Here is a 15,488-nt window from a genome sequence, read left to right as displayed (position 1 = left end):
TAAATATAAAAGATGCAAATGCAAAAAAAAAAAAAAACTATTAAAATTATACCAAATATCATATATTTTGTCACACTATAATATTTATTTATATATTTTAATTTCTCATCAACTCAATTACTAATATTTTATTGTTCCATTACTCTAACCAAACAATATATAAATTTTTTAAATAAACAATAAATAATACAAAATATTAAAAAAGAAAAATTTTATGATAAAAACCATGGGCCCTTGAAAAGGCAAACAAGGCCACTCCTTTTATTTTTTTAATTAACTTTTTAAATTAACGATTCTTATTATCAATAATATTATTTATTCTTATTAATAATCACAATTTAATTGCTTTATTTATAATGTGTATAAAAAATTAGCAAAAACTTGTGTGAAACGGTCTCATGAGTCGTATGTTGTAGACTTATATCTTATTTTGGTCATCCCTAAAAAAATATTACTTTTTATACTAAGAATATTACTTTTTATTGTGAATATCAGTAGAGAGACGCGTTGACGCGTCTCATAGATAAAAATTCGTGAGATCGTCTCATAATAGACCTATTGTGTTAAAAAATTAAAATTTTTTGTATATTAAAAAACATAATTCAAAGATGATTTTTTATAAAAAAAAAAAAAACAAAAGAAAACCTGCGCATTTAATTTTCCAAGAAGCCAAACTCCGGTCCCTTGGGAAATTTAATTTTTTTTCATTATTATTTATATTATATTATTTAATTAGAAATACCATATTTTTTCTCGATACTTTTCTCTCTGCGGAAACCGCAGGGGAAGAAGATCATTTACATACATTGGTGTATATATTTTCTAAGATCTGCTATTGATTTCAGTCGATTGATTATTAATTCTCTGCTGAAAGCTGTGAATTTTGGCTTAAATCGGCATTATTAAGGTCAGTATTATAGTTCCCTTATTCTTGTATTGAAACGACCGATTTTATACTCCAAGTTAAAGTCGTTGTTCGCTTATTTTCTTGGCGATCTCTCTGTTTCTTTGGTATACAAGAATTGTATTTGTATATGAATTTCGATGAAATATGTTGGGATGTCACTTTAGAATCCCCCACTTCACCTAACTATTGTTATATATAGGAGTCCCGTTGCATTACAAGGTTACAGGCTGAATTTTAGATTTTTTTTGTTGATTGGATCTCAAGAGTTGGTTTGAAATTACTGATTTTAGTTTATCATTGTTTTTCCAGATTTTACGAGCGTATAATAAATAGAAGAGTGAAATTCAGTTGGCCCACATTGCGATTTTTGCAAAATCATCAGGCTTAGGGTTGCCAGGGTTATTTGGTTGGAAACTTTGTTTTTTTGCTTTGAGTTTCCGAAGGGGGAAGGGAATTTGTTGAGACGTATGCATAATGGCTGATGCAGCTGCTCTTATAGAGGCCTCGGGATTCAGATTTTGTGATCTGGAGCTCATTGGAAGAGGTTCTTTCGGGGATGTGTACAAAGGGTAAGATTTTGAATTTACCTTTTTCGTTCTGTTCCTTTCAACTTTAATTGCAATGGATTGACACATTCAGCTGGTGTGTTAATTACGACATAATGCATTTATGAGGTTCTTGGCCTTATTCGAATGCAAAAAATTCCGTTAAACACTTGTAAAGTTATGAAGCTCGTGAATGTTTTAAGTTCGTATGAGCTTGGAACATTTAACAACTTTTAACTTTTGCGAGGACCTGAAGAGAGTGTAGATCAGATCATTTAACCATAATCGTCAAAAGCGCAAGTTACATTAAAGCACTCAAGTGTCCCGGGGCTTTAAGCGCAAAGCGCAAGCTCTACGGAAGTGAAATGCAATAAAATAAAGTATTCAAAAAAATAAAAATAAATTCAAACTTTTTTAAAAAATTTGAAACATAAGCTATAAAATATTGAAATCATTATCACCTTTATCTTTCAATATCAAATATTAAAATGTCAAGCCAAAGGGCCAAGGTGTTGCAATTGGCAGAGGCGATGGGGGAAAAAGATGGTAAACATAGGAGAAATCACACATTAAAAGGCATTTCACCTATCAATTTATTTTTGTTTTTTTTAAAAAAAATATGTTTTCCTCCGGAACACTCTTTAGTGCGAAGCACAAGCAATGCGCTTCTTGCGCTTTTGACAATTTGCATTTAACAGCTTTTGACTTTAATGACGACTGGAGGGGAGTGAAAGTCTTGCTCACTCTACTTGCTTGTCAACATGTGGTTCACACAAAACAAAAACGAGTCTGATGCTACAGATGATGTGATCAACAGTTACGGTGTCTAATTGCTTCAACAAGCATAGATTAGAAGTTAGAACTGAACTTTTTGGGAGTTCCGATAATTTCTGTTGGCTTTCTCGTTATTACTCAAAAACAAGATAACTAACTCAAAGAGCGAATGATAGATCTTCCGCTAATGTGCCAATGGCAAAGTGTCATTTCAAAACTGGATATTTATGTTTCAATACTGCCAACTCTTAGGTTTCAAAAATTTTTGGAGTGCAAAATGCATGTGTAATATATCAGGTTATCTGAAAGAAGTTTTCGATGTATTAAATTTCTCTGTTTTTTGGGATAATATTGTGATCCTTTCAAGTGTTCTGGTGGCGACAATAATAGCATGTTACCCTTTTGTTAAAAGGGGTAACATGCTATTATTGCCCATGTACTTGGCATGGTGTTTTTTTGAAAATTTTCTTCACGATGATTCTTTGACAAAAATTGGTTGAGATTTGGTCTGTAGATGATTAAATAGAATATGGTGCTGAATTGTAAAAACGATTGAGTACGAGGTGTAAAGCACAGTGGCTTAGTGATCTTTAAGAGTATATTTGTTTTATTGACATGTTAATTTGTTGACTTTGGCTCAAGCAAGTCATATTTGGAATTCTTGTCCAACCTATGTAATTTACCAATGGCATAGTTGTGGGTACTTTACATTATAGAGGGTACTTAATCTGATGATTACAAATTCATGTTTTGATGACCAGTCTCGCGGGACCTTTGCATTTGACATTTGTTAAGTTACGCTAAGCTGCAATGTGAATCGCTTGAATTTTTTCTGAAGACAAAGTCTGCATATTTCTTTATAGATTTCCTCTTCTTGTGGTTGAACTAATACTAATGGCGGATTATTTGATGTTGACCATTTGAAAATCGTCTATTTGGAAACTCATGAGTGGTATTCAAAATGGTGGGATATTTGGCCAAGTATGAGAAGCTAAGAAGCCCATGAGTGATCCATTACTTTTTTGTAGAGGTCCAATTACAAGATGCAAGTCTACCAGATTTAAAGTCTCTCTTAATGGAATAATTTAATAGTTGGAGGGCCAAGCAGGCAACATAGAATTGATCTTAATTACAAGCTCGATTCATATGGAATTTCCAAGCATAATCTTTATACATTTTGAATTGTTTGAAATTGACTGGAAATTGACCTTCATTGACCTCTAATTCAGCCAATTGGTGAGTAAAACAGACTCTGGATTTCCTTTCATTATTTTATTCATGGATCATTCTGAGTTCACATCAAACTTATCTTATATAGTGATAGTTTTGGCCACAGAATTAGGTAACACATGTTAAGATGTCAGGAGACAAGCAGGTGATAGGGTATGGGCTTTTGTCTCATTGCCTCCTACTGAATTATACTGATGCAAAGGGGGAAAGCATCAGTTATGAATTGTGATGAAATGTCAATTTTAATTATTGAAATTTCTTGCTCCAAGTTTATCGTGATTTTTCTTTTTATAAATTTTTAGCCACATTTAGTGTAACCTCTAATTAGAAATCTTGCAACTGTATGGTCTACCAATAAAATAAGATAAAAAAAACCCTTCGTTTTATAAAAGTTTGGTACAAGGAAAATTGGAGCGAGCCTTTTTCATTTTTCCTATCTGAAATGAAATTTTCTGTTCATGTTGAAAAAGAGGGAAATTATCAAAATGGCACAAGAATCAATGGAAAGAACCTAGTCTGTGATGTCCATTCTCTGAATTTTCTTTAAATGAGCTGTGGGTCGTAGTGATTTGGGCATTCTTTTGATTTTGTAGCAAATTGAGATGATGCTGAATTAATGGAATTTCAAAATTTTGCCTTTGCTTCTAGCTGTGGTATTAACTTGGTCTTGTTCTTGAGTTGTGGATTGTATATTGACTGCTCTAGTTTGTAGTTAATAAAAGTAAAAGTTAAGCGGGATATGTAAAACAGCATCTTGTTTGGAATCAAACAAAGTGAAGGATTGCAGCAATTATGAAGGCTAATTGATTTTTCACATAATGATGGTCTTGATTATTTTCTCAATTCAATTCCGTGGTTTCAAAATGTAAGTGATTTGTTGCTTTTACTCCTTTTCAGGTTTGATAAGGAACTGAACAAAGAGGTTGCCCTAAAGGTCATTGATTTAGAAGAATCGTGAGTACAAATTGGACTTACATTTGCTAGTATAAGATGTTTGATGTGCCTGTTTTTTTTTTAGTTTTATATTTTTGAGAGAATTAAAATTCCTTATTTGAGATTTTATATTTTTAGATTTCATTAGCAGGAGATGATCTGAACGTCATTTGTTGCATCCATCTGTTTGTTTAGCTTTCTTTCTCTGCCATCAAGAAAGAAAATTTGTCTGCACTTTCATGTGCCGTGTGGGGAGAAAAATACTGGGGTGGAGTGAAGTTTGTATTATAGGTATTTACTAGTTCTCAAAAGGATCAGGCAATTTTTTTAATAAATGTCAATCTGCGAAGCATGAATTAGTGGGAGGAGTGTATTGGATCCCCTGAACACAGATGCAAATGGCACAAATGTTATTGTGTGAGTTGCATGTGTTACTAGCTGTTGGGGTTATTACACGTAATGCTACATTGGACATTGGAGATTGTATGATCTCTAAGATTTTGCTAGTTGAGATGATGCGAAGAGTCGGGCAATAAAGGTATTTGTTGAGCAGTTAGAACTTAGATGATGGTAGTATAAAATCCCGGATGCTCTATAAAGGGTGTTTCAGGTGCTACAATCGACATTTATCATGTGTTGAGAAACTTTTCCGAAAAGCTTCATCACTGGTTTTGTGTAACTGCTGTCAACTTTATGTACAACAGTAACTTATTCCCCAAGTATGTATGCTGTGCGGGCATGATTACGGTTCTGGTTTTAGTGTTGTTCTTTGAACTCTTGCCTAAGACAAGGTTTAAGTTTCATATTAACACGGAGCAGCAAAATATGCCAATTCACCGACCCTTTAAGAATTCAACATGTTGATGATTGAATATTTTTATTAAGTAATTGTCTTATTAATTCTTCTTTTAAGTCTTTCATTCCTGTTCTCCATGATGATTTTTTTCCTGGAGTATCATCTGTTTTCTTCTTCTCGTCCAGGGAAGACGAAATAGAGGACATCCAAAAGGTACCTTCGACATCTCTATAAGGGCTTTGTTGAATTAAATTTTAACACTAATGAGTTGCCTTTTATTTCATTTTCTTTGTTGACAGGAAATTGCTGTTCTTTCAGAATGTCGCTCTCCTTATATTACTGAGTATTATGGGTCTTTCCTGAATCACACTAAGCTGTGGATTATAATGGAATACATGGCTGGTGGTTCTGTTGCTGATCTGGTGAGTCTCTAACATGTTCTTTTATATTCTCCATTATTTTGTCTTCTGAGAGGTTTTCACTCCAGTTTAGATAGGCCATACTGATTTAATGTTGGTAGGATGGAATGTTAGATGCCAAGTTGACTTATTGTAGTTAATCTGGGACCTTTTTTCTAAGTATCTATTTTCCATCGACGGATGGTCATATTTTTTCCATGCCCTCTTCTGAGAGAGGCGTCCAATGGTATTGAACCTAAAAGCTGTAAACTCTATGAGGCTGTGATGAACAGCAGTCTCTGATGCAGTGGTCAATTATGTACTTACTACTTATATACTAGGCCTTCCACTTTATTTGCTTATACCATGCTTTTACTTTGTGTAGACCCTCTTAACTCTCAAGGCATGTGTATTTTTATTTCCCTTAAATTTTAACCTTGAAATAGAATGTAAATTGCCTCAAAAGGCACAGGATGTGTTCTAAACTGTAGCTTGAGTCATGAAAAAGGAATTACACACTATTCACTGTTAGCAGGATACTGATACTATTTTATTCCTCTGCAGATTCAGCCTAACCAACCACTGGATGAAGTTTCGATTTCATGGATTTTACGTGATTTGCTTCATGCAATTGAATATCTCCACAGTGAGGGGAAAATTCATCGAGATATTAAAGGTAGATTGGTAGGACTAATCACTTTGTTCGGACACGTTGGATCATTACCGTTTTTGAACATGTTAATTTTAAAAATTCGGTTACTTGGACTGGATTTTTGCATGGATTTCAGTGAATGGGTCGGTCATAAATTGACCAAGTTAAAATGTATATATCATCTTGTTGGATTACGTCTGATTCATTTCACCCCTATCTCTCGGTGATTTAACAATTTTTTTGTAATGGGGAGCCTGTCTTTTCTTGCTCCAGTCACATGACCATTTTCCACCTCGGCTCTAACTTAAGATTCTTGGGACCTATTACCCATTACTTCTGGAGGAAATCATTCTTGTTCCAGTTTGCTCCTAATCATATGTCAGATGTGTTATACACCTGCACCCTTCTATTGTTTCCTAACCTATAAATTACCACATTAATGATGCCTACAGTATACCCTTCTATTGCTTCCAATCTGTCTTCAATTTTTGTATGAGTGTCTTTCCTTCTCATAATTGTATTTGAATCTTATTAAGTCCTTTCCCATCATATATGAATTTTTCTAATGATAAGTTTATAAAACATTTTGACAGCGGCAAACATTTTATTGACAGAGAATGGTGATGTCAAGGTATCATCCATGGTTCCGAAAAATTTGAAATGCTTCTATTGTATATTGATCTACTAACTTATCGGTTAATGTAAATGCACTAAGTTGATTTGCCTTTTTATATGAATAGGTTGCAGATTTTGGTGTTTCTGCTCAATTGACAAGGACAATTTCGCGAAGAAAGGTGTCAGTTTCTTAATTTTAGTTTTTTCTTCTTCTTGAAATATGGTCATTGTGATGATAACCTTTTATTTTGTTACATATGAACTTTTTTACCCTATATATGTTCCCAAGTTGCTCTCCTTGGCTCTATGAGTGAGCCTTATTGTCTTGATATCGAATTGTAGAATCTGACAAATGATGTCAAATTCAACTTTTCATCGTTCAATTATACACTTTCTTGATAGAAATTAAAATAGAAAAATTAAGAGTAAAAAGATTGCATGCCTTCTGTTTCCCTTAAAAGGTTCACGAAACAACTTGTGCCAACCTAAGATCCTAAACTATGATATTGTCAATTTGTTACTTGATTGACCTATTCAATAAGTATGATACCAAAATTATTCAATGTTACTGTTTTTCAATATTGAAGTTGAGAAAAGGATAAAACGTCTCTACTTTAGAGATAAGATGATACTCGAAGCATGAGTTTTCATCTCTATGTTTGTTTTCTATTTCACATTTCATTGTGATACAATTTGAATACAAATCATACCACATCAAGCAAGATTACATTTCTCTAAAATATTATGTTTCTATTATTAATTTGGTTTAAATAAATTGGAATATTTGAATGTTTCTTTTCCTATTTTAGGCGGGATAGTAGATTCTTATAATATGATCCGGACCACAATTTTAACAGCAATCTTGCTCACTACAATTCTTAGTGCAATCTAGATTGTTCTCGAATTTAAGATCGTGCCTAAAATTTTCACGGGGTGAGCATGATGACTATGTTGATGTGAACTCCGCCGGATTAATGTGCCACACGATTTGTATGCTTTGACTGGTACTGCTATTGACAGCATCGAGTGACCACTCACGGACTCACCACATTACAACATCTCTATCAACATGCCATTATATTTTTTTTCATTCCCGCATAACCACGAACATGTAGTCCTCATTCCTACATTCTTTTTTTACTCAAGGACCGGTTGATCCTCTATCTAATAATGTTGCAGACTTTTGTAGGAACACCATTTTGGATGGCTCCAGAGGTCATTCAGAACTCCGAAGGATACAACGAGAAGGTATACTCATGTCAACCATAACTTTTCCCTAACCCTGTTATGTGAGTTTTATAACTTCAATTATATTTTTTGGACACAATTCGTGCTATACTTCTTTCCTTGTTATTGTAATGTGGGAAACTTTGGCTTCAAGCAGGCCGATATTTGGTCTTTAGGGATAACGACAATCGAGATGGCAAAAGGAGAACCTCCACTTGCGGATCTCCATCCTATGAGAGTGCTTTTTATCATTCCTAGAGAAAACCCTCCACAGCTAGACGAACACTTTTCTCGTCCACTTAAAGAATTTGTTGCCCTATGTCTGAAGAAGAATCCAGCAGAGGTAGCTTCTTTTTCCCCAGTCTCTTTCCCTCCCAGATATCTATCTATGTGTTTGTGACTGTGGTGGGAGAACTTGCAATTTTAGGAGATTACTGTTGTGAAATCATGGTAATCGACTTATGCCTTCAAAACAGATCATTCTGTCTCCTTGAACAATTTAAAAATTTTCAGAATGTCTAAGGTTGCATTTTGATGAATAGATTTGAATTTCATGGATTTCAATTATATTTTTATTGTTAACGATGAAACAATAGATGAAATCTTAAATTCATATATTATTTATTTACACATTAGTTACACAAAATAGAATGAATTTCAAATACATTCATTATCCGATATTCCGATTAACTTAAAATTCATCATAATTAACATGAAATATTATATAAACAAACAAACATGGGTGAATGTGAAGTTTATAGTTTTTTTATCTAAAACTACAAAATACATTTGAAATATATAGATTTAAAATCCATCAATCCAAATACAACCTTAAAAGAACTTATTAGGTTTACTTTATACTTTTTGGGAATGTCCTATTCATTTAAATAGCCATGGTTCTCATGGGTGTTCCAAGTTTTCCTATCCTGGGTGGTTTTTTCGCTTCAAGAATAAATCGAATCTGGTAATTGTAAAAATTGACCTGGGATTATCATGGCATCCATGAAATGCTGCATCTATTCATTGTGTGCTTACAACATGTGGAGGAAAGTTCTCTAACACATGATCATTGCTCACTACAACAAATTGGTTTTGTCAGGAATAGATTTACTGCTGCCTGTTAATGAATGAATTTCTTTTAACTATCTGAATATCTCACTTAGTGTAATCCTACCACTTGTCTGTTAGATTCTTTCTTGAACTAGATATTTTGTCATGGAAGTTGACAGTTATTTTTTCATCTGTATCTAATATTCAATAACAAACTGATCAGTCTCTAGGAATTTGTGCCTTCTTCACTAGTCGTGATCGTCAATGGATCTTTATAGCAGTCTTTGATCGCTTGTCACTTGTGGATGCTTGGTGGTTTCTTTGCCTAAAGGGTATTATGCGGGGAGAAAAACAAAACAGAAACAGATGCTAATCTTCTATTTTCTTTGTTGTGCTTGTTTCTCGTATCAGAATTAACATGAACTCTCACTCTCTCTTTAGCTGTATGGTTCATTAAGCCTATAGTTTGAGACCATTCTTTACCTGTTTATTTGTTCTTGGTATCCTTGATCAATCTAACACTGCGCATGCTGCTGACTAAATTTGGTCGTCGGTTTGGTTGTGGTGATGACTTTCTTGTCCATCTTTGAAACTATCTGTCGAGAACTGTTTCATTTGCCTTTGATGCTGTTTTGTGTCTATAGCTCTGTTGTGCTTATTCTTTTTTTCTCTCTTTCAGAGGACTAGTGCCAAGGAACTACTGAAACACCGATTTATCAGAAATGCTAGGAGGAGCCCGAAGCTTTTGGATAGAATCAGGTATATTGATCTCTTTTGTCTGGACGCGGTTATTCTTTAATAAAATGTAAGGTGTCTAAACAAAGTGTGGGCTTGCTGTTCTTTCACTACACAAAATACTGAATTACATTTGTCAATGAATTAAATCATAAATGATGGATTTAAATTTGGTGGAACGTGCAACTATGTTGTTCTTTCACTACACAAAACTGAATTACATTTGTCAGTGAATTAATCATAAATGATGGATTTAAATTTTGTGGAACGTGCAACTACAATTGGTGCTATTGGATAACACCAGCTAACTATAGACATGGGCCAAGATCCTTTCATTAACTTCCAAATTTCGCAATGTTTTTTCAGTGATATATGAACTCGAAATTCTTTACTATGTAGAGACCGTCCTAGGTTTCAAATAGATGGAGAGACTCCTAAAAATGGTCCAACTATGTCAGAGGAGGCTTCTGGAACTGTGAAGATGGTTAGAGATTCCGGATTTGAAGACACAGTGCGTGCCAGGTCAGTTGAAAGTGTTAACATCATTTATGTACCTCTTTGTTGTGCTGATTGTTGTTAAATTACAGTAGTCAGGCATGGGGTGTAAAAAATACTGGATGGGATTTTAGTATTGGTGGATCAACAAGCACTGGAACTATTCGGAGTGCAGTAAAACCACCTCAAGTGAGAGATAGGAAAACTGAGGCCCCATTAACTCAATCTTCTAGAAAAATCTCAGACAGTAGCAATCAGCGGGCTACTCCTTCTGGAAGTATTGTTCATTCATCAGTAGAGGTCTCCATGGAGAAAGAAACTAACCATCTCGGGAAACAGGAAAACTATCTTGAAGAAGTATGACATTTCTATCCCTTTATGTAGATCATATGCTTTTTTAGGTTCTTTATTGCTTGTTGTTAAACTTGGTCTAAAGCTGAAGAGCTGGAAACTTGAATTTACTAAGGCTTGATCTAAATGTTCATGGCATTTAAACAAACTAAAACATAAAATTTAGGTATGCTCTATAATAAGTATTGTATCCCATCTGAGCAACATCTGATAACAAACTCTTGCACTCAGCAGAACGTCATTCTGATACTCATGGGTGGGGTTGACCTATGCTTTTTATATTAAGATTTAGGACGAGCATTAAGATTAATCAATCAAGTTATCTAATGCACCTTTTCACCTGCGACGTGTCATTAGGATGGAGATTATGCGTTGATGGCATGTTGACGTTGGTTGTTTGAACCTTAGTCTCCTCGTTTCAAGATTTCACCAAATAGTTATGATCAATGCCATCCAAGACTCTGTTATATTTACCAACAGGATCCCGTTATTCTCCAATTTATTATTTTCTCCTTGCAGGATGATGTAAGCGGCACAGGAACTGTCGTTGTACGATCTCCTAGGGGAAAACAGATGTCCTCTATGTTCAGCAACCAAAGTTCCTTGGTTTGATTATGGATTAGTTGAGCTTACAAAAGTACTTATTTTCTGTTGCTTCACTCATCTAAATCGAGGCTTCTGTGTTTTTTTTTAAATTTCCAGTCTAGCAGCACTTATGCCTCCACTGAAGACACTTCCATCAGTGGCACTGTCGTTTATCGTGGTCAACATGATGAGTTAGATTCTCCTCGAACTCCAAAATCTAGACTGGGGCTTCAAGAGAGAACTTTTAGTGCGGCTCTTGAAGATAGTGAGATAAACCTTGCCGAGGTTCACAGACTTTGATTAATTCTGAACCATCTTATTGTCATTAACCATGTTGGAGTAAAGGTTTGATGTAGATATTCTCACCTACAAAGGGTATATTCCTCGCAGACTAATGGAGATCCATAGTCACATACTATATAGGAAAATCATTAACGTCTCTTTGTAATTTTAGTCCTCGATGTCTTCAAAATTCAATTTTAGTTAACTATCAATGTTTTTTTTTTTTTCAATTTTAGTCCTTTTTTCCAACGTGTTACCAATGCAACTCTGGCATGAAGCTAATGTGCTCCCATGTAAGATCTAAAATTGTCAAAAATTAAAAGACATTAGATTGATTGAACTTTGACAAATTAGATGATCAAATTTGGAAAGAAACAAACATATAGAATGAAAACTGCAATTTTCTCCATCCTATAAATTGTACCATTTATAAGTGATATAGTAGCATAGAAGTAAAAAATGGCTTTCATTATGTTGATCGAATCAGTGTTTTCTATCTTAGCCTTAAACTGCTATTTTATTCAGGCCAAGGCTGCAATGCAAGGAGGAAGAAAAGGCAACCTTAGAGATAGATCTGCATTGAGCAAGGCCAACAGAGATGTGCAAGAGAGCAGAAGAATGTCAAAACCAACAACAAGCTCTGATTCATCAGGGTAAGTAACTTTTCTCGATCATATGCAGCTTCTTGAATATGAGGGTCACCTGGAAAATTTCCTCTCGGATAAGTTCATTTTTCCTGCATAATTTTCCAAGTTATATTTACTGTAACGAAACCTAAACTTTCCTGTCCAGACATTCACGTGATTATTTTGATGCACAAAAAGCATTTACAAGATGCACCATTCAAGCGACGACGAAGACAATTCCAGGAGTTCTGCAGCAGCTTTGTCTGCCCCATTATCAGTCCTTTTAATACCTGCACTTAAAGATGTAAGCAACAAGATTATTAGTAGTTGTTGTTTGTCGACTTTCCTTCCTGAAGTGATTTTTGTCTCACCGTTATCTTATCTCATCACATGCAAGTTTCGCGTTACTGTACTATGTTCAATTGAACATATAGCTATGAAAGGATTTGGTCATATAATGTTTATATAGAAGCTGATGATGGAAAAAGGCATTTCAAGATAGTGCTAAGCTCCTGACGGCTGAGAGGTTTCAAGCAGTTCTGGTTGACATGAACTTGGGATGGTCAAATATTAGAATATCCTGGCATGCATCTCATGAACATGGTGATGATTTGGGAAACGAGGCTTTCTCAAATAATACAGTGAATAGCTACGCCTCTGTTGCCGAGGGCTTTGCATTTTTATTTTAGCTTGGTTTGGAAACTTAATTCAGAAAATTTTCATAAGCAGTTCGTCATGCAGCTGCTGGCACAATTAAAAGCCTCATAGATGAGAAGACTTCTGGGAGAGGCTTTATTTACCCTTGCAACAAGATTGGATTAACAGGCTCGAAAGATTTCAATCTATGATTAACATGCACGATTAAATTAGTATTTGCATGGTAAAACCGATTTGAAATTTCTTTAAGCATTACTTAGGGTGCTGCAGAGGACATACTGTAGGATAGGGCAATGGATGATGCAGTGATAGAATTCAAGCAAAAGCTGCTCGAAAGGGTGCAAAGTTGTTTTTAAGTATTGATTCATACTTTAGTAAATTCTTTTCCAACATGATAAGGTATTGCGAAGTTAGAATTGTTATATATGCTGGAAACAAATCACTTTTCCAGCACATTCCATTTTGTATGTGTGTGTATCTGCATCCTGTGCTGATCTGAGGAATTTACCCTCCTATTCTCCTAATTTAGAAATTGTATTTTGAGTGAATATTGTATTAAGACTCTGTCACTCCATATCTTCTGATTTTGTTGGCCCTGCAACTTATTTAAGATTTAGTGACATCTTGTTGAATTATAAACCATGGTTTCCCCTTTTAGTCCAGAAGTCAAGATCCCTTTTTCCTGATTCTTAAATTCATGGACGTTGCTTTATTTTTAACTTTCTTATCCCAGAGAAGTTTTGATTCTTGCCCTGTCAGTCCTCAAAAGTCATGTTTCTTGTGTAGTTGTGTCCATGTATCCAAGAGAAGTGTTGATTCATCGCTGTCAGTCCTCAAAGTCACGTTTCTTGTTCCCTTGAATCCAACAATTTTCTTACCATTTTATAGGAAACACTTCTCTCTGCGAAACAATTGATTATGTTCCTCCATATAACTCTCTTTGTTGCATTTATGTACAACGTAGGTAATCACTGATGATCCAGGAGGATCAATCTTCCTGAAAGTATCAAATTCTTTAATGGACATGGAACATGTTAAGCCTGGGTCTTCCGAACTACTTGTCACCAAGCTACTTCAGCGATTGTCTAGGTTTATTTATATTTTAACTTCTAAATTGTCATTTTTGAACATATTAGACTTGCGATATAGCATTCATCATATTATTCATTCTGAAGTATAATTAATTTTCTAGTTCAAAAGAGACTTCTCTGAAAGAGCTGCAAGAGCTGTCAGCTCGGATATTTGGGAAGGGCAATGCTGAAGCACCGTCTACCAGTGCAGAAGGCGATAGCAAGAAAAAGCAACAGAGTAAGGAGCTTCCCTCAAATTCCAACATGAGCCCACTTGCAAGGTTTTTGCTCTCGAGGTTTGTCATTCTTACCTTGCATTTACATGTCACAAGCGAAATTCACGTGTATTGCAGATTCAGCTATAAATAAAAAAAATTATAATTTATTACATGATAAATCAATGAGATACAGAATAATTTTTTTGTTACCTTGTTGATCTTTAAAGGTATAATGATTGATAATTGACATGATTATCTTTTTTTTTCCCTTTTTTTAAAGCAATGATAAAATTAGAATTAAATGCATTTCTCTTTGTTACATCGATAAGTAATCTTATATTCTCTCCTAACCATTAATAATTAATTTTTAAACCTTTTTCTTTGTGTTATACTTGGTGGCTGCTATAAAAAAAATTGGTAGCATATATGATGTTCAAAATTTTAGAAAAAGATAATCTAAGGGGATGTGACAAATAGAAAACGAATTTACTTTTAATGAAAATTGAGTGTTTAAAATAGACATGTTATTTATGAACATTAATATTTTTGTTGCATTGGAAAAATAACAAAACGAGTTTAACATTTTCTTCCAAAAATTGTGAATCACGTGAACCGACATGTTAGCACTCGAAGTGTTTAAAATAAAACAGCGGCAATAACGTGAATTTTGTTTAATGTTTGTATTCTTGGCTATGTATTAATTATTTACATTGTTCATGAATGTCAAGATTTTTAAATTTTTTTGTGAAATGCATTTTAAGCAAGTTGTCATAATGTTATGAATATAAAAAATATTGAGTCACTCTCAAAAAGGTATATTTTGTTCTGGAAAGTACAACTTTGTTCAATGAAGAATGCATATATACATGTATATTTCACAACAGAATGCTATAGCCCATTTTATCCCTGAAATTCCATTATTTTGTATCTTTTTTTTGTTAACAACTATCTCCCGTATTCTAATGTATACATATTAACCGCAGATGGCAAGGCCATGCTTCCCGAGATCTAAATACTTGAAAGACGAGGTCAGGATCATATTTTTTGGTGGATTCCTGTCTTGTTTTTTAGAGTTACATGTACATATCATTCAAGGAAAGCTGTAAGTTCGCCTTGGTCATTTTTGTTGGCTATTTTGTTTTTGCGATTTTCATGTTCTTTTCTGCCTCTGGTACAAGACATCGATCATAATTAGTTTAAAATTGGTTATTTATTGTAAGAGTGGAAGAAGCGTATTGTATGCATCAAGATGTTTGTGATAGGAATTTGAGTGTTATCAATCAAAGAAATTTCTTGAGCTTGTTTTATATTTTATTTATTTTTATAAGAAACTTTCTTGAGT

The 15,488-nt window shown here is 34.2% G+C and overlaps 1 protein-coding gene across 1 annotated transcript; it reads left to right on the top strand.

Moving 5' to 3' along the window:
• Nucleotides 1-742: 742 nt before the first annotated feature.
• On the top strand, nt 743-15,451 carry LOC140813550 (uncharacterized). The gene is given in 21 exon segments (XM_073172108.1): nt 743-907; nt 1,217-1,476; nt 4,354-4,410; nt 5,371-5,398; nt 5,485-5,607; nt 6,148-6,259; nt 6,829-6,866; nt 6,976-7,029; nt 8,030-8,098; nt 8,235-8,420; nt 9,807-9,886; nt 10,262-10,384; nt 10,450-10,714; nt 11,228-11,314; nt 11,411-11,578; nt 12,101-12,228; nt 12,368-12,408; nt 12,411-12,505; nt 13,823-13,947; nt 14,051-14,224; nt 15,130-15,451. Coding segments are annotated over 20 exon segments (2,085 nt in total). The 5' UTR covers nt 743-907; nt 1,217-1,381; the 3' UTR covers nt 15,167-15,451.
• Nucleotides 15,452-15,488: the final 37 nt, after the last annotated feature.

Source organism: Primulina eburnea, chromosome 15 (assembly GCF_022965805.1).
Source record: "Primulina eburnea isolate SZY01 chromosome 15, ASM2296580v1, whole genome shotgun sequence".
NCBI lineage: Eukaryota > Viridiplantae > Streptophyta > Magnoliopsida > Lamiales > Gesneriaceae > Primulina > Primulina eburnea.
This window is presented reverse-complemented; position numbering and strand designations above follow the sequence as displayed.